Raw genomic sequence first — 24,890 nt, forward strand, 5'->3', positions numbered from 1 at the left:
GAACGGCTACAACTCCAGCTTAAAAGGAAAAAACAAAACAAAACAAAACAAAACAAACCCAAAACAAAGCCCCAAAGCATGCTGCATCAGCACAAAGACACGAACTGAGAGCTCAGCGGTAGCCGCCCCTCCCGTAGGGGCAGGATACCACAACTGCTTGCGAGGGCACTGCTTTCCTGCCGGGTTACACACGCCCGGCCCGGCCCGGCCCGGCCCGGCCCGCCGGCCCCGCGCACCCACGGCCGGCAGGCAGGGAGGGAGGGAGGGAGGCGAGGCCGGGCCGGCTGCCGGCGCCAGGCGGCGCTGCGAGCTGCGCAAGCGGCTTCCCGGCGGCCTCTTCCCTGCCGGCGGCGCCGAAATCAAACCCGCCTCTCGCCCGGCCGCCGCCGACATGGTAAGCGGCCGCCGCCTGCCTTCGCCCCGGCGCCGGGCTGCCGTTGCCGAGCGTCCCGGCTCTCGGGGGCGGCGGGCCGGGCCGCGCTGCCCTCCGCCGGCCTCCTTGGCGGCGTGGTCCGAGGCGCGGGGCCCGGCCGGGCATGGCGGGCGCCGAGCCGCTGCGGCGCGCGCGGGGCGGGGCGGGGCGGCCGTTGCTGCCGGTAAGGGCTGCCCGCGCCTCGGCCGCGCCGCCGCCGATAGCGAGGGGGGGAAAGCGGCGGCTCGTCGGTGCGTGAGCGCCATCGTTTCCTGAGCTGCGGCGAGGAGCAAGCGAGGGGCGGGACGGGGCGAGGGTGGCTGCCGCGGCGGCCGGGGCCGCCTGTGGCCCCGCTGCGTGTGGAGAAGCGCCGCTGCCGCCGGGGAACAGCCGCGCGTCTGGGTCTGGGCCTCGGGGTTTTTTCGTTATTTCGGGTTTGTTTTCTTTTGGTCCGGTCCCGGCAGGTTTCTTGAAGGCCAGGTTACTGTTAGCAGGCGGTCCGGCTGTGCTTGCGCTGAGACCGCCTGCTGGTGGTGGTGGTGGTGGTGGTGGTGCAGCGCAGGGCTTCGTTGCCACAACGGTCGCCGTGTCACCAGGGCTGAAGCCGGGCATCGCTGGCTACAGCCGAAGGGAGGGGAGGGCTCCTGAAGAAGTGTAGTGATGCTTCTGTTGAACGTAACGCTGAATCACGTTTGTTCGTGTCTGTGTGTCGTTGCAGCGCAATAAACTAGTCTTTAATTTTTCCAAAGTCTGAAGTCTGGCTGTTTCGTTGTAGACGCAGAGTTTAAACGTTTTGCTGCCCTGCCACGTAGTTCACTTAGGAAAGAAGAAGCAGCAGCGAAGAAGTAAAAAATTACATCGGTGTCGTTCTGTAGGCGCTTGGTCGCAAAGCAAGTCGTCTCCCGCAAAATACCATCTGTTAGAATCTCCCAGTTTCATTGACTCAAAGACAATGTTATTGATGTCTTTTTTTTAAAGGGAGATCTTTTTCTGACAACATCCTATTTTGCTCTTCCTATCAGTTTTTTTAATTTCCTCTAGCTGCACATAGCAGTACAGGGTCTTACAGCCTGCAAACCGGAGACTGGGGGAAGGGGCAAACACTGATATATATGAATGCTGTTTGCTGCTTGTAAGAAAGAGCTCATCAGATTAACTTTTTCCTGTTTGCAAGTGCATTTATGTAATTTCTTAGTTTATAAGAAGTTATGCACATTTTTTTCCCTCAAAATGTCATCTCATTGTAGTTAAGGCACTGATTTAAAAAAAAATCCCAATTCTCCATGAAAGATTTCATATCCTAATGTTACAAGGACAAGCCAAAATAATATCTCGGAAAGCAATCAGAGGAAGATATTTCTCTAGTTTGTATTACTGGTTACAGTTTGTGAGTAGCCATTTCTGCGCTTCTATTTCAGTCGGAGTCCTTTGCTGCTTGGTCACGCAACTACAGAGAAAAGAAGTAAACGTCATTTTAAAAACGTGACCTTGACATTATAAAATTGGGTGGGGAATGTGAAGAAAAACCTAATACCTGAAAATACACTTTAACTGCTTTAAAAAATTTAAATGGGCTACATTTCATATTAGTGTCTTTCTCAAAAAAGGTTAAAAACAATTTTAAACACGTAAAATACATCACTTATCTTTTTAAGGGCAATCGCACATTTGGGCAAGTTACTGAGAACAGGTATAAACATAATTTTTAAGTTAGTAAGGCAAAAAAGAACAGTTTAGGTATGCCAAAAAACAGTGAGGCTTGAGATGGATTAGGTTGCGTAACATCGGTTCCAAACTTAGTATATGTACATCAGTTTCATTTACTGCGGGTGGATTAGTTTGCTGTAATGTTTCTTTGGGACAGAAGTGGAAGCTCTATGGGAAGCGGTAAGGTATTTTAAAAGATTAAGGGTAATCAGATACCAATTCTGAGCAAAATGGTAATTATTCAAATGGCAGAGTGTGTGTGTGTGTGTTTTTTTTTCTGTTCTAGTCCAAGAAAAAAGGACTAAGCTTTGAAGAGAAGAGAGCTCGCATGATGGAGATCTTCTTTGAAACAGTAAGTAACTTTCTTATAACTGTCCTGCATTTATATCCAGTGGAAAAACTGGTGCTAAAGGGAGGTTAACTGCAGGTAAAAGCGAATCAGGTATATTGAGCTGCACTTTCCACTTAGGCCCCGTGTCATTAAGGTCTAACTTAGTGGGACAGAGCTCGCTGTGTGTAGCGATCAGGTGGCAGGTCCCCAATGAAGTTGTGCAGTGGGGATTCACAGGTGTTCTTAAATGCTTACCGTCCTCCCTATTTGGGAGCAGGGCAAATATCTTCTTATTTTGTGTCTGTAGCCACAGGTTGGGAATGAGCTCACTGCACATTATTGGAGGAGGAAGAAATCAAAAGTGTTAGAAGAGAAAAGATAACAGACCTGAAAGAGGTGACTGAGTGGAAGAAACCTGGAGATTCAAGAGCAGAGCAACCCTTATGTTGGTGGCATATGTAACTCATGATGCTTCACCTGCTTATTAAAATTATTGTGACATTTGAATACTTGAGCAATGCAGTGCATCTGGTGCTGCCAGTCTAGCCTTGGCTCTGTCTACCCTAAGGGGTTTACAGTCTAACTTTAGACAAGATATGGTGACTTCAGAACAACAAAGAAAAGAAGAGACCTTGTTACAATAATAATCTTTTTTTATTTTTTTAATTTTTTTTAATTCTCAGAATGTTCTAATTCCATTGAGGGATGTAGAGCATATTTCTCTAGCAAAACATAAACAGACGTTATATTTCCTACTTGCTTTTGTTCGTGTTGGTTTAGTAGAAAACCACTGAGGCTTAGATGATGCTGTCTTTTGGAGCTGAAGTGTCTTTTATGTTTTGCACAGAAAGATGTGTTCCAGTTGAAGGATATAGAGAAGATTGCTCCAAAAGAAAAAGGGATTAGTAAGTGTTCACTCAATTTATTTATCTTGAACCATTAATCATTTTTCAGTCAGATCATACAGTGTAAATTTTCCTGGTTTTAGTTCTAGGCTTGTGATCGTAATAATAATCGGGAAAATAGCTGGGAAGAGTGTCTGGTCAACAGCAGTGGTGTAGCTTAAAAAAATCCCATCAACAGAATGCTCCTACGTTGATTTGCTAATGCTTGTCACTTACATTGGACAATATGGCCAAAATAGGAGGTTACTAAAATTTGACAGCTAAATTCAAATTAACCAATAAAACACGGATGGAATTTCTCATAGGTTCTGAGATACCTGACTTCCAGTAACTTTCATTCTATGAAAATCATGATGTATTACTTCGCTAGTGAACAGTGGATTTAAATTTCTGTCTGTAGTGTCACAAATATATCTTCAAATGTTAGCCCAGGTGGACACCGTGTTTCGTTGAGTTTTCCCAGCAGAATGGCTGAACAACTATACATAGAAGCGGTTTGTCTTTGTAGCAAGAGCCTTCCTGATGAGATGCGTTGGTTTTGGATTAGGTCCAAGATTATTTATCTTATGCTGCTGAGTTGTTTTATGCGTTCCTCATTCTGCTTCTTTCCATGTTCATTGACAAAAGGGAGGAGAAATATTATATTTGCATAATTACCATGGTCCTTGATTAGCATATCTTTGTGGCATTGAGAGTACTTCAGTAATGGATAAAGAAGAAATTTTGTTGAAAGAATTCCAGACGTACAAATTGCAAAGCAATGTTTTTCAACTATGTCAGCACATAGCAGAGGCACTTATAGGTATCTAAAGAGATGTGATGCTTTCTTTATTGATTTGTCAAAATACTTACTGCATAAGTTTGATTACGACTGCAAAACAGCAAGTATAAGCAATGGAAGTTCGTATTTAGTGATCTGCCAGTACAGAATTTCTAAAACCATTAATACATTTGAAACTGAAAAGACCAAATTCATCCTGTCCTTGATTGTGGAGGTATTTAGACACACAACCTAAGGCCCATTTACTTTGAAAAGTAGAGCTTTAGTCTAAGGAAATGCCCCCATTACTGGCATCTAGCCCACAGCTTCCAAAAGATTGGGTGTTCCTGATCTAGAACAGTTCCCCTAAGACCTAGGATCTGGTCCTTCCTCTTTAGACTTGAAATTGAAGGTCAGACACTGAAAGCCATGAATAAGCTAAAAAGTATTTACATCTGCAGCATTTGGGGATAATAAGTATTTTCCATTGTTGAACAGACATCATTTTCTAGCAAATACTATTTTAAAACGGTATCATTCACCGTTTTAAAAATGAATTGAACAATTATTTTCATGAATGTTTTGATCTGACTGAAGATGACTTTCTGTATTTGAACTGAGTATAATCAAATGTAAAATCTGTCCCTCAGGAGTCTGTAGACAGATGGCTTTAGTGTCTCTGCTGCTGTTTAATGCTTTGATAAGCATTATAAAGTAAAATGTAATTACATTCCTAATTAAGAAATTAAAAGCTAATACATATTAGGATTAAGTTTGCAAGACAACTTCCCATGTGCCCTCTCATGAGTGTGTTATGGTATCGTACTGCAATATGTACGTATATTTTTATGATAGCTCTGAGTTGTGTTTTACAAACATCTGGTACCGGACTGTATAGAATGGCAGCCTTTATGTATAAACTACTGATTTCAAAGGGATTTGTTCTTTGAAGTGAAGTATTGGGCATGGTGTCTTCTTGAAGTCTTCCAGCAAGCTGACAAAATAGTAAAATATTAATACAGATGATTGTAGGTGTTGTCTTATGGTATTATTGTTCTCCATAGTTTAGGCCTTACGCAGTTCTAACTTGATATTTTTCCTTTTATTAGCTTCCATGTCAGTGAAGGAGATTCTGCAAAGTTTAGTTGATGATGGCATGGTGGATACTGATAGAATTGGAACTTCCAATTATTTTTGGGCTTTTCCAAGTAAAGCTCTTCATGCCAGGAAGCGTAAATTGGAAGAACTGGAGTCTCAGGTAAATCTCTACTAGCAAAAGTATTTGTTTGCCTGACTGGGCTTGCTTTTTTCTTATAAGCCTTGTCAATCATTCTCATAGAGATTTGTTTAATATAAAGTTGTCCCACAGACAATTTTGTCTGCTCCTTTACTGCCTTTGATGCGGACTCAAATGCGTCCAGACAAGAGAAACTCCTCTGTTTACCTAGATAAGCTTGTTCCATTTCCAGGCATGGACCGAGAGCCTGGCACGACCGGACTTAAAGCTGTTATTATTGACTGGTAGTACCAATACACTGATTCCTGCTCTAGTGAGTTTTTGTCTGTCTGAAACATGAGATCAGTTTAGCTCTCTTTGCACTGACTTGGAATTGGGTTTCCTAGTAGAGTTACTCAACTTATTAGTGTATTCGCACAAGTCCTAGACAAGGCTACTTATTCTGCCAGAACATAAATACCAACTGAGCAACTGAACAAATACATGCCAAAATTCCAGCTTTGTTCACCAAGCGCTCTGTCTTGTTACCAGGACCTTGCTGAATGCAAATGATTTGCTCATGGACGCTTTCAGTTTTTCACCAGGTAGCTGAATGAAGGAATTGATATTTGTTGTCTTTGTCCTTGGGCCCTGTCCCATCGTGAATTTTAAAGCTAATTTATCAAGACGATCTCTGGCATACGCTGATGAATATCTTCCTTGGAATGTCTTATAGAAGCTACATAATGTGCTTCACCATCGATATCCAGGGGTGATCTACAAACATGTGTTGTATTGCTTTAAAGGTACTGGTACATTATTAAGTAATACTGTACATAATATACATATTAAACATAATGCATATTATCGTGGTGTTACAATAGGCATGTAGTTATTGTACTTTAATGCTGATTTATGGTTATTTCTCTGTAGGAATAGACTATGATGATATAAGCAATTTTGTACTACTAAAATTGTTCCAGTTGAAAGAAAAAGGTTTGTTACCATACCCCTGTTTGCAAACCAAGTCCTACTCCTAACATATGGGCTTACTGATAGAAGAGCTTTTTAGGTCATGTTATGAATCCTTAAAAATACTGTATTTGTTACTTTGCATTGCTAATGAGAATGAAGTGTTTCAGAGTTTCAGGAAGAAAGATTTTCACTAGTCAAAACTAACTTTTTTTGCTGGCACAGCAGAGAGGTGCCATTTTCAAATAAATAGCTCTCTGAACATTTTTTTACAAGATGATCAAAGTTTCTGTCTATGATTATGAGTTTACATTAGCTCTGTGTAGTGTTTGTATTCTTTATGTGAATGCTTACGCGTTTTCTTGAGGGTTTCTAAATCCAGTCAGCAAATATCACAAAGCTTCCTGTCAGAACATGTAAAGCAGAGGAGAAGAGTAAGCTATTGTACCATTTCTGTTGCACGCTGCCTGGTTTTGATCATTCCCATACACAGCCTGTAGCAAGCTGTGTGACGTGCTTTCTCTCTGTGTCTTGTCCAGATCACTTGTAAACTGCGTAAGTTGGTCTCTTTCTTCAGCAGTTGAAAAACAGAATCAAACCTCTTTACTTAAAGCAAAAGTTTAAAAATCTAGCAGTTTAGTTCATGTTGTGACCAAGGTTTTTTAACCATAGGCAAGATTTTTGTTCGCAAAAGGCGTGAGTTAATAGCTAAGGGAAAGGTGATCCCAAACATTGAAGTGAGACATTTGAAAATGACATGGAAGAAGAAAACAAACTTCTCCATAATGCAAATTCGCCTCTAAATTCCTGGAGCTGAGGCTTAGGTTTGATGAGTTGGGACTGCAAAGGGACCTTTGGCCTCTGTACCTTGGTACTTAATAATATTTTAGCTAAGTTGCTCATAGCGTAAGTGCTCTCGGTTTCTAACATAGCTTGTGATCCTGGGTAGGCTGGTTTAGGAACTGTTCTTGAAACCTAAAATTTTTGTTTCAACTTCTTCTGTGATTATTAAGCCACACCTCAACTTTGTCGAAGACTCAGTAGACGACAAGTCTGATTCACCGTTCATACCAAAGAGCAAGCCATTTTTGTGTGGATATTTAAAGTTATACCTTGCCGTGGTTGTGTAAACTTTAGGTTTTTTTTCAGGAAGGTCTTACGATATCATCAGTGTGCTGTGGTATAGGTTGTCATCCTCTTGGGAAGAGATAGAGGGATTAAAAACAATGCTTGAAATCAAATTATTTCTGTTGACATAGCTTTTTTTTCAGCTTGTTTTTGTGGGGAGATGCTTGGAGGGTGGAGGGGCTAACTGGTGAACTGACGTATACAGCAAATCATGTGCCGATTTCATTAGCTTCAGGATTTCAGTGCTGCTGTCTCACCAGGGTGACTATTTGTATTTCTTCACTTTTTTTTTTGAAAATCAGGGACAGCAAACATCTTTACTTGTCTAGTTTCTGCTACAGATTTTTTCTCCGGTAGCCCACAGGGAAAGAATTGTTAAGTAGATTTCCATGGATATTGCGTAGATTTGTCTCGCAGTGGCGTGGCTGGCTTTAAAGGTTTCTGTCTTCTGCCAGATGCTTCTCCTTGACCTCTTGGTTATGCTTATGCACTTGTTAATTGGATCACTGAAAAAGTGAAGGCTGTTGGAAGCTTGTTTGCAGTCGCATCAGTACAGCGATGGGATGGTGGAATTAAAGCAAGGGTGTGGACTGAGGTGTACTGTTCAAACAAGCTTTATTACTGGAGAGATTTTTAATGGAACTTCAACTTTGTTGAGAGAACTGTGGAAACTTGACTGAGAGGTTTTTTTTTTTTTCCTTCATAAGAATAGGTGAAAGGATGTGGTTTTATTTTTATATCAATATTTTCCTGGCAGTCAGTTTCCATAGTTTTGAAATACAGATGCTTAATTATTTTTTGACAAAATGAGTTGTTTATTGTTGGTATAATAATATTGGAATCTCAAGACTTTTATTAAACTCAGAAAGAATATGACCTGTGCAACGTAAGCAGACAGATCATCTTTTACTGATCATTCAGCTGCCCCTTACTGATTTCACAGCATGCATAAAATGCGAAAAGTGGACATCAATTGCTCCAGGATGTTATGTTCAGTCATGTTCAGTCTCAGTCAAGAGCTGGTAATCTGTTATATACAATTAGCCCTCTTGAAAGTTTTTTTTTCTGGGGTGGTTGTTGTGATGTATGTATTGCTATAGAACGCGTGTGAATTTGAAAGACGTTACTTGTCGAAGAAGAGAGGGCATAAATGCAGCCTAAAATCCCGACAGCTGGCTGGAAGGAAGGAAACGGCATGTCAGCTGAATGAGGGGAAAGAGTGACCTTTCTGATGTAACCTTACTATAAACAGATTCAGGCTAGATTTTCTTTCAGTTCTTCATCTGTGACTTTGGTAAAATATTCATAACTGTATTGTCTGCTTTAGATAAGGTGAATAAAGGCTTGCTTGCATTCTGCTTTACTGTGGCTTAAATTAGGGATGGTTTTAAAGTAACCGGATGACAATGAGGTCTTTTTCCACTCAAGGGATTGACAAGTCTACAGACTGAGACCTGCAGAAACCGTAATGAGTGCCCGTTTCTCCAGCACATTGTCCACCATAGCCAACGTTAACCGAGGGAGTGATTTCTTGAGTTGCACAGGACAGGTTTAGTGCTGACACTATAGCGCTTAAGGGAGGCAGAAGCATCTTTCTGGCACGTTTGGTGATGCTGAAGACTGTCTGGCATTGAGTGTGACTGGGATATGTGCCTGAACCACAAGGTCGTAGAGGACTGTCACAACGAAATACAATATTTTTGACGATAGGGACTTGAAATACCAAGATCTTCAAAGGAGGTCTTAAGGAGGCAGTATCATCTTGAAAACAATTTGTTGTTGCTGTTGTTAGTGTAACTGCTGACAGTACTGTAAGTACTATAATTCAGTAGTTTGGGGAAGTAACCTGTTGACTTCATTTCCCTAGTCTGGTTTGGGACATGGTTCATTTCGCTGTTCAGTTTGTTCTACTGTTTTATTATTAATTGTTGCACTTACCTGTTTCCTGTGACATCACTTTTTTGTGGGTTATTTGTCTGTATTCTTAGGCTCTGCAAGAGAAAATTTAATAGCAAACAGTACTAGTGCTGCCGTTGCTTCTGTGATTGAGACCCAGAAGGTGTCATCTTTTACTGTGACAAAGATTAAACAGAATCTCCTCAGAGAAGGACACAGGATGTACTTTTTATGCAGTTACCTATCATCCCTTCAAGAAGCAGATGAGCAACAGAAACTTGGGAAGTGTTTCTGGCAATTTTTTTTCTCCCACTGAGCCTTGCAATGGGCCAGTATGAGTAAGATGGAAGGGATTAGTTGATGTTTCATTCCTTAAATCCCTGCCCTAGGGTTGGTAAGAGGAGGGATTTTCACTTCCCATGACTCATGTATTGAGCCTGGGGAAGAATTTAGAAGTCAGTAGACCTAACTCACTTTTGGCAGCTATTTCAAAAAAAAGTTCTCCAGGAATGAACTTGTTGAAATACCGGTGACTTCACATGTACCAAATTGTTTGTACTTATGAACATTGAAATGTGAAAAGTGAAAGGATTTCCTTAAAAAAAAAAAAAACAAAAAACCCCCCCAAACCTCAGGGAATGCTATATTAGGAAATGCTTTTATTAGGAATGCACATTGTTTGAAAATAGTTAATGGAAAAAAATAATCATATTGGTGAGTAATCTGCCTTGAAGCTTCCTGGATGCGTTTGACATCTTAACTAAAAAGAGAAGACCTTATTTGTACAGAATGCCTATAGCAAATCTTGAGTTTTAACCACCAGATAGTTCTTTCAAGCTGCAGCTTGATTTATTTGTATCCCTTTGGACAGATACTGTATTCCTCCTAAATTATTGTGACTGGATTACTGCATGGGAAGTTGCAGAATAGAGACTGCTTGCTCAAGACCAATGACTGAAGCAAAAGAAACTGCTGCTGTGCGCATTGCTTCGGTCTGAGCAGCCTCCTCCTTGATCCGATTGACTCACTAAATTGTCAGTGTATTCCCACAGAGGTCTGAGATTGATTCCTGATTACAAGAGATCAAAGAGGGTTGGTTTAAAGTAATTGGTACTGAACTGAGCCGCGGCTCTGCGGGACGACAAATGTTCCACGAGAGGTGACAGACGTGATGGTGCCTGGGGTTGTGTGATGGTGCTGGTGATCCCAGAAAGATTGGTACACTGGATGGCACTTTGAATGAGCCAGGAAATGCCCGTCAGAGCTAACGCTGTGAAGCAAGCTTCGCGCGCTGCTTTGTCGCGGTGTCGATACAGGACAGCACAGGGTTGATGCATTTGACATTTACAATTGAAAGAGAGTTCTGAGGTGGGCAGGGAGCCCTGCAAATGGCTTTGATTTGCGGGGTCTTGCTGCTTTTTCTCCTCATGGCAGTCAGCTGGGTCAGTGATGTGAATCCCACCATCACCAGCAGGGAGTGGTGTCCAGTAATGCTAACAGCAGGGGTAAATAGTGCCATAGTGCAGGGCTGCATCTCGTTTTGAAACAGTTTGCATATCCCTGGAGGTGCTTGCACAGTGCTTCTGGAACCTGGCCTAATGCATCAAGAGCCGTTTGTTTACTTATTGGGAACGGGGTTTTCACGTTATGATCAACTGAATGGCTGTGGTAATTAAGTACTCAGTATGTTTTCAAAAATATTTTTTTCATTTATTGGCTCTAAAGGACGTATTCACAAAGCACAGATCTTACATGCACAAATCTTAGGCTTTGCTGAAACATCTTTTAGAAAAGCTTAGGACTGTATTTTTAATAAGAATTTTATGAATGTGGAGAATTTTATGTAGCACAGTTAAAGAATTGTCCTCTAAAACCAGAGGTGTTCATCAGTACTGCTGCAACTAATGTATGCAACTTATGTTAGGAATTATTTATTTAGGATTTTTTGCTGTAGCGTGTATGCTTAACATTTAGTTTTATTAGACTGGGAAAAAGACACTAATTTGCCCTTTTCCAGGAAAAGAGTCTAATTGCTGAAGATGTATCTCTTCAGTGCCCATTCATAATATCTATGCAGGATCCCAGTGTGTTGGCTAAGCACGTATGGCAGTCTTCCCATATCCAAGCTGGGCTTCTCTTGTTCCTTCATTTTTGAGGAACTTAGCTTTTTACTCTTTTATATTCTTCTTCCTTGGATTGGCTTGGCCGTTCTGATAATTAGCAGTCCCAGTCCTGCTGAGTGATTCCATTCCCTCCTGGCTCTCTTTTTTTTCTCTTAAATAGTAATGACTCTCCCCAAAGAGGCAATTAGAGTGACTTCTCCCTGTTTTCAGCCTGCAGGCTTTCACAGACCTATACGTTTTCTTTGAAATAAAAAGACTAGACACATAAAGAAATGGCCAACTGTGGAGCCACTTCGGTGCGTCTGGCTAACTTTCTTCATGCCTCTGAGTGGGAGTTGGAGCAGTAGGAAGTACCCTGAAAAAGAGAGGCTGAGAACTTGTGTCACTTAACCGTTGTGGATATGTTGATGATATCTATGGCTGTATGTTTGTTGATCCCGTAAAAGTTCTTCCCTGGATCCAGTTCTTCCTGGAAAATGCTCAAAATGGTTTTATTTGAAGCAGTCCAGGTTTTTCTGTTACCTCTTTGCATCTTGCGTTTTGAAAATGTTAATGTCTTGAAATGATTCCGAATTTAGTAAGTCCTAAAATGTCAAGTAGAGAATAGTCTTCTAATGCTGTAACTTATTAAAGCCTCCTGGAATTATGTTTAATGGCATGCTGCAGAGCTCTGCGGGGAATGCTTAGTTACTGCTGTCATGGCAGGCGACTTCTAAAAATATGGTGCTCTGGAGGCTTCTGTTAGAATTAAACAACCTCCTAATTCTCTGTTCATTAGTAGAATTTCATGCTTTCGCTTTTACTAGCTGTTAATATGTAACTAGATTAATGGCAACTGTGAAATGTAGTTTTCCTTTCCTGACTTCTTGATGAGCATAAGCTAAAACTGGCTTAATTGAAGGGCAAGGGCTGTTGGGGGCTTTTTTGTTTTTGCTTTTTTAAACTTGTCTCTGTAGTAACTGTCAGGATTATAAACTAGACTTGAAGGAAGAATCCTACTCTGTTAAAAAGGATGTGCTGTTACTGTGTCCTGGTAGTTACATTCGTTCTGGTAATATGCAGGAAAAATAATAGCTTTTTCTAACAGTGTTTTCTGTGCAACTGAATTTTTTTAGGTAGTGACATCTCCTGGTTTACCTTTCCTTTTCAGAGTATATGGTTTGCATGCTGGCTGCTGGCTCAAATGCATTGCTCACCTCTGACATTTTGATGAAACTGTTGACCTGAACGCAAAGAAATTGGGGAAAAACCGTGGGGCTCTAATCTCCAAACCTCTGTCAAACGTGACACGGATGCAGCACTTTGCCCTGCATGTCCACCCATGGCCCGCAATAGGCATGGCAGACGTGAGTCACCCGTTCAGTACGTTAGCAGAAAGCCACCAACCTGCTGCAAGTTAATTCTTAGGAGACGGCCTGTGCTGGCTGGTAAACCTGCGAGTTTGTCGCTGCTATAAGGCCAGGAGCTTCCACCTGGGGGATGAGGCAGTACTAGCTTTCAAAGCTAGATTTCCTGGAGATGTAGATTTCCTGTGTTGTAGTCTTACTTAATTTGGACTTTGACATTCACCTTAAAATCTTGTCATTTAATTAATTAATCTTCTTTCAGAAAAGTAGTATGCGTGTAGAAATAAAAATACTACCATTCAGTTTATTTGGAAATCTTACTTCCTAGTATTTCCTTCTTCTGAAGGAAATGAAATGAGAGCAATTTGTTCACCGGACTGTAAAACCAAAATGTGTGAAGGTAGTTTGAAGCAGGATACTTTAGGCGGAAGGTCTTCCTTGCCACAGTAAAACAACTGATTATTATGGAATGCATTGTAGTTCCATTAAAGTCTGCTCTTCGTATCTGGATTTTGAGAGGCTTTGGTTATCTGTGGATTACTTACATATCTACCCTTTATGCCAATGTCATAATTTTTAAGACTGCTGTCAAAGCTCTGACGTTTGATAGCTCTGTTTTACTGATCCTTTTTATTTCCCTGATAATATATCAGTGTAGGATTTGCCCTTTTTTAAGTCTCTGAAATAACATTTTGAATTGTTTTTTGTAGCCTTTAGGCAAGACTGGAGCTCAGGGAATATCAGATGGATATTGTGTTTTAACCTGGGACTGCCTGTGCTTCGTCCCTGAAGGCATTGTCAGTATACGACCCAGATGATTAGGACAGCAATTTTTAAAAGCCCTTTAGGGAAAAATCATGGGGTTTTTTTTCTTTCTTTCGCTTTATTTTCAGGGGAGAATATTTTTCAGTGTTCTTTCTGCTTTGTAGAGACATGGTAACTATCACCTTAGACGTCATAGCTTCAGTAAATATACTAATGTACAGTGAGAATCCTTCATGTCCAGATGTTAAAATCTTCTATAGTTTTGTCAATTATGTGGATGCCTTTTGGCTCTTTCAGCTTTTCCTTTTAGACTGCTTGCATTTGTGAAGCAAGATGGAAGAAGGAGATGGTTTTGCCTCCTCCCCCCACCCGGTTGATTTGGCATACCTGGTATCTGAGCAGACAGCCGTCCGGCCCTCGGGTCGTGCCAGTTACACCAACTCTGCAAGCAGCCAGAGAACTTGAGTTCCTTCACTGAGCCTGCACAACTGTTTCTTTCACCACTTGTCTATTACAGAGATTGGCCTGGAGTTGTTGTTTTCTGTTGCCTAACTAGTACTTGCCAAATGGTATTGCGAATGAATTGTGCAAAAAACAAAAGCTTGCGGCAAAGCATCTTCTCTAAGTAAACTTTAAGTTAACAGTTGTCACAGATGTAATACAAGGGGAAAATAACTGAATTGAAAACTACTTTCTGCTGTGGGTAGAGGCTTTTATTATAGATATATAATTTTTAAAAGAACTGGAGACAACAATAAAAGGTTTGTACACGGATGCATGCAAGTTCCTGTGGCATACGAATGCTCATTTTTTTTCTTCTCTCCACTGGGCATGTTCTTGTTTCTGTATTCAAAAGTAGTTACAGGAAGGAGGACGCGTCTAGTACTCGAAGTGCTCTTTTGAGAACAGAGCCATGCCTGATCTACCATGTGATGTTTCTGCCTTGCTTGTAATGTATTAGCATGCTGAAGAGATCAGGGCTGTAGGCCTAAATTTAATTTTGAAACACAGAATGTAGTTACCAGGAAAATTAAAAACACTTGTTCTCGCTCCAGTGACTGGACTGTGGTTAGTGTGGTGAGGGTGATGTGCCTGTGGGAGGGGCAAGTAAATCCGTGTTATTCACAGGAATACTATTGCAGAACACCAGCACACTAGTGAGGAGCGCAGAGATCCGACCTGAGAACTCTGGTTTCAGAAGCCTGAGAGGGATTCACTGGCTGACGGTATGAAGAGTTAGGTATCTGTCCATTCAGTTCCCTGGAAAAAAAAATCTGCGCTTAGCTTGAGTTTCCAATACTTTTTTTTTTTTAATGACTGACAGAAGTTACAAATGAAAATTAAAAAACAAAAAAAACCCTCTCAGTACCTCTCTAATAGTTCCTTTAAAAGGTGCAGCATGCACACTGGCAGAAATAATTGCATGATATGTTGCAACAAGTATAATTCAGTTAAAAGCATCAATTTGCCAGCCTTTCATTTTGTATAGGAAATAAAACTAATTTGGGGGTTTGGGGATCTCCTTTTTCTCTAGCAAATTATATTTATTACCCATAATCTCTAAAGTTTTTGAACTGGTTCTTTCAAAGATTGCATTAGAGCCATTAAAAATGAACAATCTTTTCTGGTAAAATTTGCACCGTGTGTAAAGAGAAGAGAGTTCTTGTCTCGACCATTGCTCCAGTATACCTATAATGTAGTATTTAGGAAAAAATATCTTGTGAGCACAGGTATGTGGTGGGCCCTAAATCTTTCTCCTCTTTATTTTCTACAGTCTACTGCTCATCCTTTTTATGGTGTTTCCTTGCTGTAAAAATCTTACTGTCAGTTCTTCACTCTCTGGGTTAAAAGAAGTTCTTTGATAACGTTTGCATCTCTCCTGTTGTTCTGACCGGTATTTCTTCAACACCATCCCTATCTCCCAGTTGCTTTCCCCATACCCCTTCTAAGTCCCAGCCAACTTCATTCCTTACTTCATATTGCTCAAGTGACTTTCTGGGTAAGACATTACCTGTTTCTTTTCCTCTCTCAAACTTTACTTTTTTTTTTTTAATAAATCCTGTATTTGTATAGCAAGCGAGTGTTTTGCTTTGTGCTGCGCTGAAGGCACAGAAAGTCCTTCCAGACTTCGAGTAGGGACCTGTTTCTGCTTTGGTTCAGCTCGCTGTTTGTGTGGGGCGTATACGAAACGGCCCTTCGTGAACGGTGCGTGCGCGCCTATGGAGGCCAGAGCGGCAGTGCCGAGGCCGCCGGTCGCGGTAGGTAACTCTCTGCGTCAGCTGCGAGCGTGCTAGTAGCATTACTGGTTAGCTTGAATGTTACTGCACTGTACTCGGATGCCCTGGCAAGCGTGCACTTGTGACTGCGTGTGTAAAAAGTAGTAGTTGCTTGTTTATTTTGTGCAGTACATCACAAACCAATTCTGCGCGTTCGTGCCAGGTTTTGTTTTGTTTTTTAATTGTTTTATCATTTTAGTCAATCGTATTTACTCAGTGGTTTCTTTTAACAGAGTTCTGGGCCTTCCTTTTAACACAGTAGATCTGTTTTCAATATTTTTGGATTGTCCTTTGGCTATTAATCCTGGTATTTTTACTGTACGTATTTTATTCATGTATGTTCAAGTTTCATTTTTTAAATTTTTCTTTAAAAATCTAGAAAAATGCTTTAAAATACTTCTCCATGCCTTCTGTCAATTCCATCTCATTTTTCCAGTGATGAATTCAATTTAACATAGGAAAGCAATATACCAATCTACTGCAAATGTCACCCTAACACTGCTTTTCTTTAAGCTAAAAGCAAACGAGCCCTTGCCTCCGGTCTGAAACAAAGCATAGAGAACTTCAAACCCAAAGTAAATAATTTCACAAAGTTATGAACAATTAAAAATGGATGTCTGGAATTCTTCTGTAGTGCCACAGTGAGTAGTTTTTCATACCATTTTTGGCTGAGTATTTTGGCTGAAGCAAGCTGAGCATACGATATCTGTCTTTAAGACCATAATGACAATGGGATAACCGCTGTGAACGCTCTTGGTGGTTAGCGTATGAGACCTTGGTTTGATTCTTGTCCAGTGTACACACTAGGGTCTGGGTGCGCATGGCTTGCACCAGGTTTGCAGATATTTTAATATGCTAGGAAGACAAGCTGCATGTTTGGTGGCATATTGGTGGTTAGAGCGGTTGCGAATGAGAAGCCAGAAGGAATTCAGCCAACAAAACCTTTAACTGGAGAGTAAGAAACCAGTAGTGTAGAGTTAGAACGGTGCCAGGCAGATTTTGAATACGAAGAGAAAGGGGTATCTAATTGACACCTGTGGCTGTTTTGTGTCAGGGTTAAAGTATGAGCATTCCTCTTCCAAATGTACATCATTATCTTACCAAAGACAATAATGCTCGCGTAATATATTATAAATAACCTGTGTACATCTACCCTGTATCCTTTGATACAAACCAGACCCTAGGGCCTGTGAGGGAACTGATAGTTATCATCAGCATGTAGCACTTAACACACAAAAAAATGCTGCATGGTTGTACCGCTAAACATCACAAGACCTTTGCAGAGTAAGTACGAACATCCCTTTGGGGGACTTGATTAAATTAATGTCTAGGCTAGCCCAGTGGTCAGTCAGTTGACTACAGAGGCCTATAAAATTAAAGGAACTGTTTCCCAACTCTCCTGTTTTATAGATGCTAATTACTCACTGATAAATCTGTTGTCTTGCCATGTTTTGCAAACACTGAAAATACTCTTATGGGGAATTTTTTTTAATTTTTTTTTAAAATTATTTAGTCTCCCTCCGTCTCCAAATAGCTTTCTGCTCTACAGCATTTTTCCTGGTTTCTTCCACCTTGCTTTAATCATGTGCTGATTCAGAGGTGCTCTGTTTGAGCAGACAGACTGGAGGCATGAAATTTTCTAGTACAGCAGAATATCTATGTCTATCCTTGTTCTCCACATCTGATCAGTTACCCTGGGGTCAGAAGGTTGTTCTTGTGGCAGACGAAACATCTCTCTTAAGAAACATGGAGGGGAGGCAATAAACAGCTTTTTCTCCAGATCAGTCCCGCAGTTATTGGCAGAAGTCAGATTTCTGTCAGGGTAGTTAAAGTTCCTTGAGAAATTATTTGCCAGGTCTCTTGAGAAATGGCCCACGATTACTCAAAGAATTAAAATCTGTCATCTGCTACCAAGCTCATGCACTATCAGGCTTTCCAATAGCCAGTGAGAGGGAAGGTGAGTCACTGCATTTGGCCAGATGTGATCCTAACTACGCGACATGTGCAAATTCTACGTTTTTTTTTCTTTACACATTACCTGCTGTTTGCGCTTAGCTCTGTTATGTATTGTATCATCTGTCTTTATCCTTCCTCCCTCTGACTCCTTGCTGACTGTCTTCCATTCCGTCATTGACGTTTATTTTCAGCTGTTTTTCCACCTCTTCATTCGAACCTTCCTGCTGCTTCCACTCTGAGATTCCTTGCTTGAACCATGGCCATCCGTTCCTTCACCTTTCCATACGATTTTCATTATATGTTGGTTTTCTTAAATATCTTTTCCTCTCTTTCTGCTATTTCTTGCCTTATCCTCATCTCATTTCTTGTCATCTTTGGAATAGCCAGTGCAACTTCTGAAAAATACACAGAGAGTCATAGCTTGTGGTGTTGTTTTTTGTTGTTTTTTGTAAAAAGGAGAACCTTTTGAATTCATCATCATGAGGACAGAATTAAAAAGAAAAACACACCAAAAATTAAAGCTTTTGAGAGCAGAAAGCAAAAATTCTGAATAAAATTGTATAAAAATGATCACTGCTTTTAAACAAAGGAAGAACTTCTAACCTTGTTGCATGTTATGCAGGTCAGAATCCAGTCTTGGTGAGGAAGTTTCTATAGTTCTCAGTGTTTGTTATTGCTATCTCTTTCATGATTAAATGCTGTAGAATATAGAGACGCAAGAAGACTAAGAAAATAATAATAACACACTGTACTGGGAAACATTCTCCCAACCTGGAAACCAGCTCTTATTCTTTTATTGCAACTGCTTGTAAGGTCCTTTTGTGTTTCCATCTCAGAGAATGCGGAAATGTTCCTAAAGTATGTTATGGATATGAAAAACAGAGCAAGTGACAACTTCATGGCCACCCTCTTGTGGAAAGCGTTGTCTTACTCTTTGCACATGTGGTGTATGCAGCTAAATAAGCTCCCTGGCTTCCCTTCTGTGAGTTTTGTTCCAGCAAAAATTCTTTGTTCAGAGGGACTGAATAGTCTGTACTGTAGTGTTTGTCTTCCTTGGTCTTCATAAACTGCAAACTACAGCCTAATTGCTTGTCCTCTTCTGAACTGTAGACTTTAATTTAGTGAGGCATAATGTGGGGACTAACACACTTAATTTTATAAGATTTTTGTGGAAAAGCTCAGAAAGAGTACTGTTTAACTATCTAACAAAATTAAGAAGTCCATGTATTTCAAGCCACATTCTGAAACCCACACTGCCTCTGTGGTTACTTTAACTGAGAGTAATGAGTAAACAGCTGAACATATTTTCCCCAAATCATGTATGCCTTACTGTTAGTGTAATTCCTATATAAATTGAGGAAAAAGTTAAATGTTCCTTTTGAAAGGGGGGACAGCTTGTCTATATGTACACTCACATATGCATGAATGCACACTTATCCAGAAAGAAGAAATAATTTCAAAAAATTAAGGTATAAAAAGAACCCCTAAACCAAGTAAACTGCAATTGGGCTGGCACCTAATCCGTATCCAGCATCAAGTTTCTTCTTACCTTTAAGTTTATAAATACTATTATTTCTTTTTTTGCATTGATTTCAGATGTAGCAACTGGTTTCCAAACTATCTTTTATTAGTTTTTTTTTTTTTTTGCCTTCTCATTCATCTAATTTAATATTTCAAGTTATTCTGGCTATTACTGAGTATTCAGTCCCTGAGGAACAGTGAGCGAGTCACACATCCTGCTCAGCTTAGGGGTTTACAAAGTGTCTTTGGAAAACTCCCAACAGAACTGGAAGGGCCTTGTTCAAGACTGATCATGCTGGGTGGCAGGTTAATGGAGAGAGATCTCTCCTGATAAGTGATTCCTGCTGGAGTAACAGGAAAAGGCAGAGCGCATTCACACCAAACCTGTGAAATGCGACTTCCTCTGTGAGATTCCTCCACCTCAGACCCAAAGAAAGAGAAGTCTAAAGTGTAGCAGTTTGAGTGCAGCCCAGAAAAGAGGACTGGGGCTTTGCATGCCTTTCAGCTGTGGAGACTTCTATTCACTAGAGTGCAAAAAGGACTGGGGCAGTGCCAACAGCATACCAGACTTGGGCAAGGATCAGCAGCCGAGCAGGTGGATCTGCTATAACTTTTGTCCTTGCTTCCATTGAATAAAGGAGCAGCTATGGGAGAGATTACAGAGCTGGAAAAGGGCCGGAAAAAAATAATCTCACCCAAAGCCTCTATGTCATGGAGCCCTTTGCATAGAGATGCCTGGTTGTGGTCTGAAACTGGAGTTGGGTCCTGTGCTGACTGTGCAATATATAACAAGGTTATGTGCTATGGGAGCAAGAATTTCCTCGACTATAACTTGTTTCCTGTAATTCTTTTTTGTGGTCAGAGCCTCAGACTTAACTTGGGTGTTTTTGCATTTATTTTGTGTTTATTTTTATTACATGAGTTATTTATAAATTTATACACTTAGAAGCATATATGCAGCTATATATTTAAATATATTTATACACACCCACACGTGTGCACACTTTTATGGGAATACTTAGCACTAAAAAAGATTGATTTTGTTCTTTGTTTCCTTTTGCAGTTGGCTGAAAGCAGTCAGAAGAAGGAGGCTTTACAAAAAAGCATTGAGAAATCAAAAATCGGACGTGAAGATACTGTAAGTTGGTTTTGGGGCGGGCTCCTTCTAGGGAATAGGGTTACGATTATGCAGTTTTCAAATATTAATGTAGTTGTTGGAAAGCCATTAGGGCTTCCAAGTACTTGTTATGAGAATAGGAAAGAAAAAAATAGATGTTCCCAAAAGTTGGATTATTTCTGACTTGGTCATGCACTAATGAGTAAAATATTGCCATCTGGCTGCTTCAAGGCAGAGAAAATGTGTGGCTGCTTGAAGCCTGGTAGTCTTTCTGCCTTTTTCAGATTTAAAGGTATCTTAAAACTTGATCTACCCGCAGGTATGTGCCAAAGTTGCCAATGGTTGCTGAACTGCCAAATCTAGTACGTGCAGACTAAGATGTTGGGGGCCTTATTTTTTAGACTTCTAATCTAGATTTCTAAGTTGTTATTCTGAGCTGCAAAATAAACTTTGTGTTCTCTGTATGCTAAAGCCATTAAAATAACACTGCAAAAGTAATATTTAGTCTTCATATTTAACCCACATACGAAGTGCTATATAGTTAGAAATATTTCATGAGGTATCTTAAATTGTTCATCAGTTTTGAGAAGCTCAGTCTAAACTTTTGGCTTATATATTGAATAAATAAGTACATAGTTGAGGGTGGCAAGAAGTTTTCAGGTGAAAACGAATTTTGTAGGAAAGTGTCAAGTCTTAGAATTCAAAATATCCTTTGGAAATGTTGTCGCTTCATCCGTAATCGGTGAATCACAGGCAGGTTTCTCATGCAGCTGTGCTTGTCAGGTTTCCAAATGGACTGTTAGAGACTTTGGCCTTCTCCACCATGTGGCCTGCCTTAGTCAGCAGAAATTAGTGGTCCTGGAAATCCTGTTATGGCTGAGGCTTCCAACATTTTGGTTCCTTAATTTTCACCAGGAAAAAGTCCTGAGAAATCCAGCTCATGGTGTAGATCTCTGGGCAACCAGCTTCCACACCACAGGGCCTGGAAGCCTTTAATTTGGAATCTGCATTTCCAGAACATGCTGAATACAGACTGTTGGCCGAAGGGTTGGGAATATGGAAGTTTAAAAAACCCTCAGGCTCTCAGGCTGCCTTGGAGATTGCTATTGGCTAAGAAATGGAAGATTTACAGACTCTTGCTCTCTGGGTTTTTTTTTAGGCTCTGCAGTGGCCTAGCGTGAGTTCTTTTGAAAATCCCAAATTTCAGGCAGTTACAGTGGTTGGCTGTAAGTGCAGGCTGGATTATGTGCTAAGTTCACTATGAGGGTGCTCGTGTTGGGTCACGTCGCTGTGGATTCTTATTGATCAAGAGAATATTTGAGGTAATGATGTATACTCTCCCAGTGACGATTACCATGCCTTAAATATTTGAATTTATCTTTGAGGCTGCTGCACTTAAATGATGTGCAACAAAGGAGGAGAGAAATAAATTCAGAGGGCACTCATATGTAGTCGGTATCAGGATATTGGGAAGTGCGAATGTTAGGTTTTTGTGTAATGCTGTCTTTAATTGCAAAACTAGTACTCCTAAATACACTTTAACATTTAAGCTCAACAATGAAGAAATCTGTTCTGCGTTTGTTAAGCCACACTGAGTTCAAAGATTGTAGAAGATTGTTCTTCCTTTTGTTTTGGCCTTGATATTTTTTCCTTCCAATTTGTACTTGGTATCCTCTAGTGTCACTTAGAGTTTTGTGTGTGCGTAAAATGCTCAGTTGGTTCACTGACAGAAAGTAGTAGTGAAAACAACTTTTAAATTTATATCTTTTTATTTAAAAAAAAAAGTTCTGTGTAATGTAGTAATTACTGGGGTACCTTTTTTTTTGTTTTTTTAATATATCTCCCAACTTGCTTTGAACGCCCAGGCAGAACGTGCAGCTCTAATAGAGGAACTTGCAGCTCTCCGGCAGAAAAAAGAGCAGCTAAAAGCAGAAGTAGACAAATACAGAGAATGTGATCCAGATGTTGTTGAAGAAATGCGTAAGTTGTATATTGTTTAAAGTGAACTTTTACATAAAATAAAGTCTATACTACTTTAGCTTAAAATCTGGTATGCAGAGATAACCAAAAGAATAGCTGCTTTCCTTTTTAAAGCTGTGAGCAATACAACACAGGTACACTGACCATTTCTGTGCATGCTCTGTCATATTACGTGAGTTTTTCTTATTAACTTTTACATGCAAACAACTGAGCAGTGAGCAAACAATAACTAAATTGAAATGCTCAGCATTAGAATTAATACCAAGACTGCCCTTTCTAGAACTGTATTAATTCTATAACTTCTAAATATACTGAAACCCAAGATGCGTAGGAAAAGTAATCACTCCAGCTCCATATATTCATCCCTTGCTGATGACAGTATTTTTATTCCTTGCTCCCATTTACCTTTAGTTCCCTACTGGCAAAAGAGATATCATTCTACTTGCTTTGTGTTGTCTGTTTAGAATGTGTTTCATTAGTGGCAGTTAATTTTTAATTTGTACATATGTACATAAGTATGGTATTACACTGTTTACTTAATGTTTGTACTTTCTGTGACATGCTGATATTTTTGTTGGAATTTCTAATTCTAATGGAATACAAGGAATAATGAGCAACTGCCATAGAGAACAGGACACCGAAACATACTTGGTATTCTGATCTTTAATATGAAAAATGAAAAGCATGCATGACATTTATCTCATTTTCTTTTCTTCAAGATTCATGTTTTATTTATTAGGCTCTTAGTTTGCTACCCAAACACCACTGCATATTCAATTGCTGTAGTGCCAAAATGCCATTACAGAGTGATGAGGAACAGGCACAGACCCTTTTCTGAGAAGATATCTGACTAAATCTTTGTTTCACTGTGCTTACAAGAAAGTCCACAGTTTCGCAGCAGTACTGAAAGAAACCCAAGAACATAAACGGAGTTTGCAGCACACCCCAAAATTAGACAGATATTCTTTCTTTTGTGCGGCCTGTGACGATTTTTTGTCAGCTGCGTTACCTTTGCACAAGGATGTATGTAATAGTATGCCAGAGAATCAGCAAACTCTCAACCTGAGGTTACTCCACTGTAAATCCCTTACTGAATGCTCCCCTGAGGACAAGCAACAGACACGTTCCAGCTGTAAAAATGAATAGTTCAGGCAGGAACTGGCACTGATACTGAGTTCATAGTACCAGGTACTTCAGTTGCTGAGCTGCCCATGTTGTAATGGGTGCACCAAGTGAGTTGAGGGGCGTCTTTTGAAGGAGTCTCCCTGAGCACATTGCTTAATACTAGGCACAAGCGGGCAAATCACAGCTTGAATAGTGGGGCTAGCCACATTAGCAAACAGACTAATAACCTGAAAAGAAGGAAAGGGAAAGAAATGTAATCCTTAGCTTCTCCAGGTGTGGCACAGGGGAGGTCTTCTCTTTGGTTACAGATTGCCAAAGCTCCACAGGAGCTTCTGCAAAGGAGGGATGAGCCTTCAAGGGCACTGGTGAGATTTAGCTGTGCTCATCTACCTGTAGGATTCCTGAGGAAATGCACCCTGGTGTTTGGAAAAAGATTTGTCCCTGACCTTTGATTAAAATGTTTCCGTCCTGTTGTATGTTTCATCTGGTACAATTTGTTGCGCTGCCCAAGTTCACTGGCCCTGAGTAAATGATGAAATGGTAACGTCAATTTGGGGAGTTAATTTCTGTGTCAAAGCTGAATGGAATTTCACAGGATTAAAAAAAAAAAAAAAAAAAGGCATTTCTGTAGTTCCAAAGAGTGCAGGGGAGTGCAGAGTGGAAAAAAAAAAAAGGATAGCTATATTTTTTTGTACAAAAAAGTTAAAATCCTTGCTCAATGGTGGTAAAACTGAGCATGTTCCTTAGAAGTAAATGAGGAAATACTGGGATTTTATACTGTCTGTTCTGCTTCAGTTGCCACAGGACTGAGCCCTCTCAACTTTGAGGCAGATTTTTTTATAGGTTGGAGGATATTCTCATATTCTCCCATTAGAGAGAAAAAAGAGACTCCCTATTGTTCCAGGAGAAGCACTGTATGACATAAAATGTATATATGCAAGGATGGATACATGTGATGCTGACAGATTCCCTGTACAATTTAGTAGAGGACAAAAGGTATGGAGAATGCAAGGTTTCTGTAGTTCATAATTTATCCAAATTTTTGTAAGGCCAAAAAACCAAAAAAAATCTCCACAAAAAAATCTCCACTGCATAATTTTAATTCTTTCTGGCCACCAGGGAGAGTTAATAGGGATCTAGGAAATTTCTTGATAATTCATTTTATAGAAAGGTTTGTTTGGCAGCCTAAGTATGTATATTATTACTGATTGTGCTCTCAGTTGTTGGCCAGCTTGTAACCAGAAACAGCTGAACATTTTCAGTGTAAGATATACAAAAAAAAATCTAGAATTCAAGCCTTCTTGTCCTTCTCTTTAATTAAAGATGTTAATTTACACTATATTAAACCACATTT

At 40.3% G+C, this 24,890-nt stretch overlaps 1 protein-coding gene across 3 annotated transcripts in view; it reads left to right on the forward strand.

The window, feature by feature from the left end:
- Window positions 1-260: 260 nt before the first annotated feature.
- Window positions 261-24,890, forward strand: part of MND1 (meiotic nuclear divisions 1) — a 38,121-nt gene continuing 13,491 nt past the window's right edge. Inside the window, exons 1-7 of one of the 3 annotated variants that reach the window (XM_068942337.1) lie at window positions 321-394; window positions 1,188-1,257; window positions 2,406-2,471; window positions 3,298-3,355; window positions 5,225-5,373; window positions 20,378-20,452; window positions 22,297-22,411. In XM_068942337.1, the coding sequence (XP_068798438.1) occupies window positions 2,448-2,471; window positions 3,298-3,355; window positions 5,225-5,373; window positions 20,378-20,452; window positions 22,297-22,411 (421 nt within the window). In that variant the 5' untranslated portion in view covers window positions 321-394; window positions 1,188-1,257; window positions 2,406-2,447. Of the gene's footprint in view, window positions 395-1,187; window positions 1,258-2,405; window positions 2,472-3,297; window positions 3,356-5,224; window positions 5,374-20,377; window positions 20,453-22,296; window positions 22,412-24,890 lie in introns of all 3 variants that reach the window. The other 2 variants (XM_068942338.1, XM_068942339.1) reach the window with 2 other exon arrangements.

Source organism: Struthio camelus, chromosome 4 (assembly GCF_040807025.1).
Source record: "Struthio camelus isolate bStrCam1 chromosome 4, bStrCam1.hap1, whole genome shotgun sequence".
Classification (NCBI taxonomy): Eukaryota; Metazoa; Chordata; class Aves; order Struthioniformes; family Struthionidae; genus Struthio; species Struthio camelus.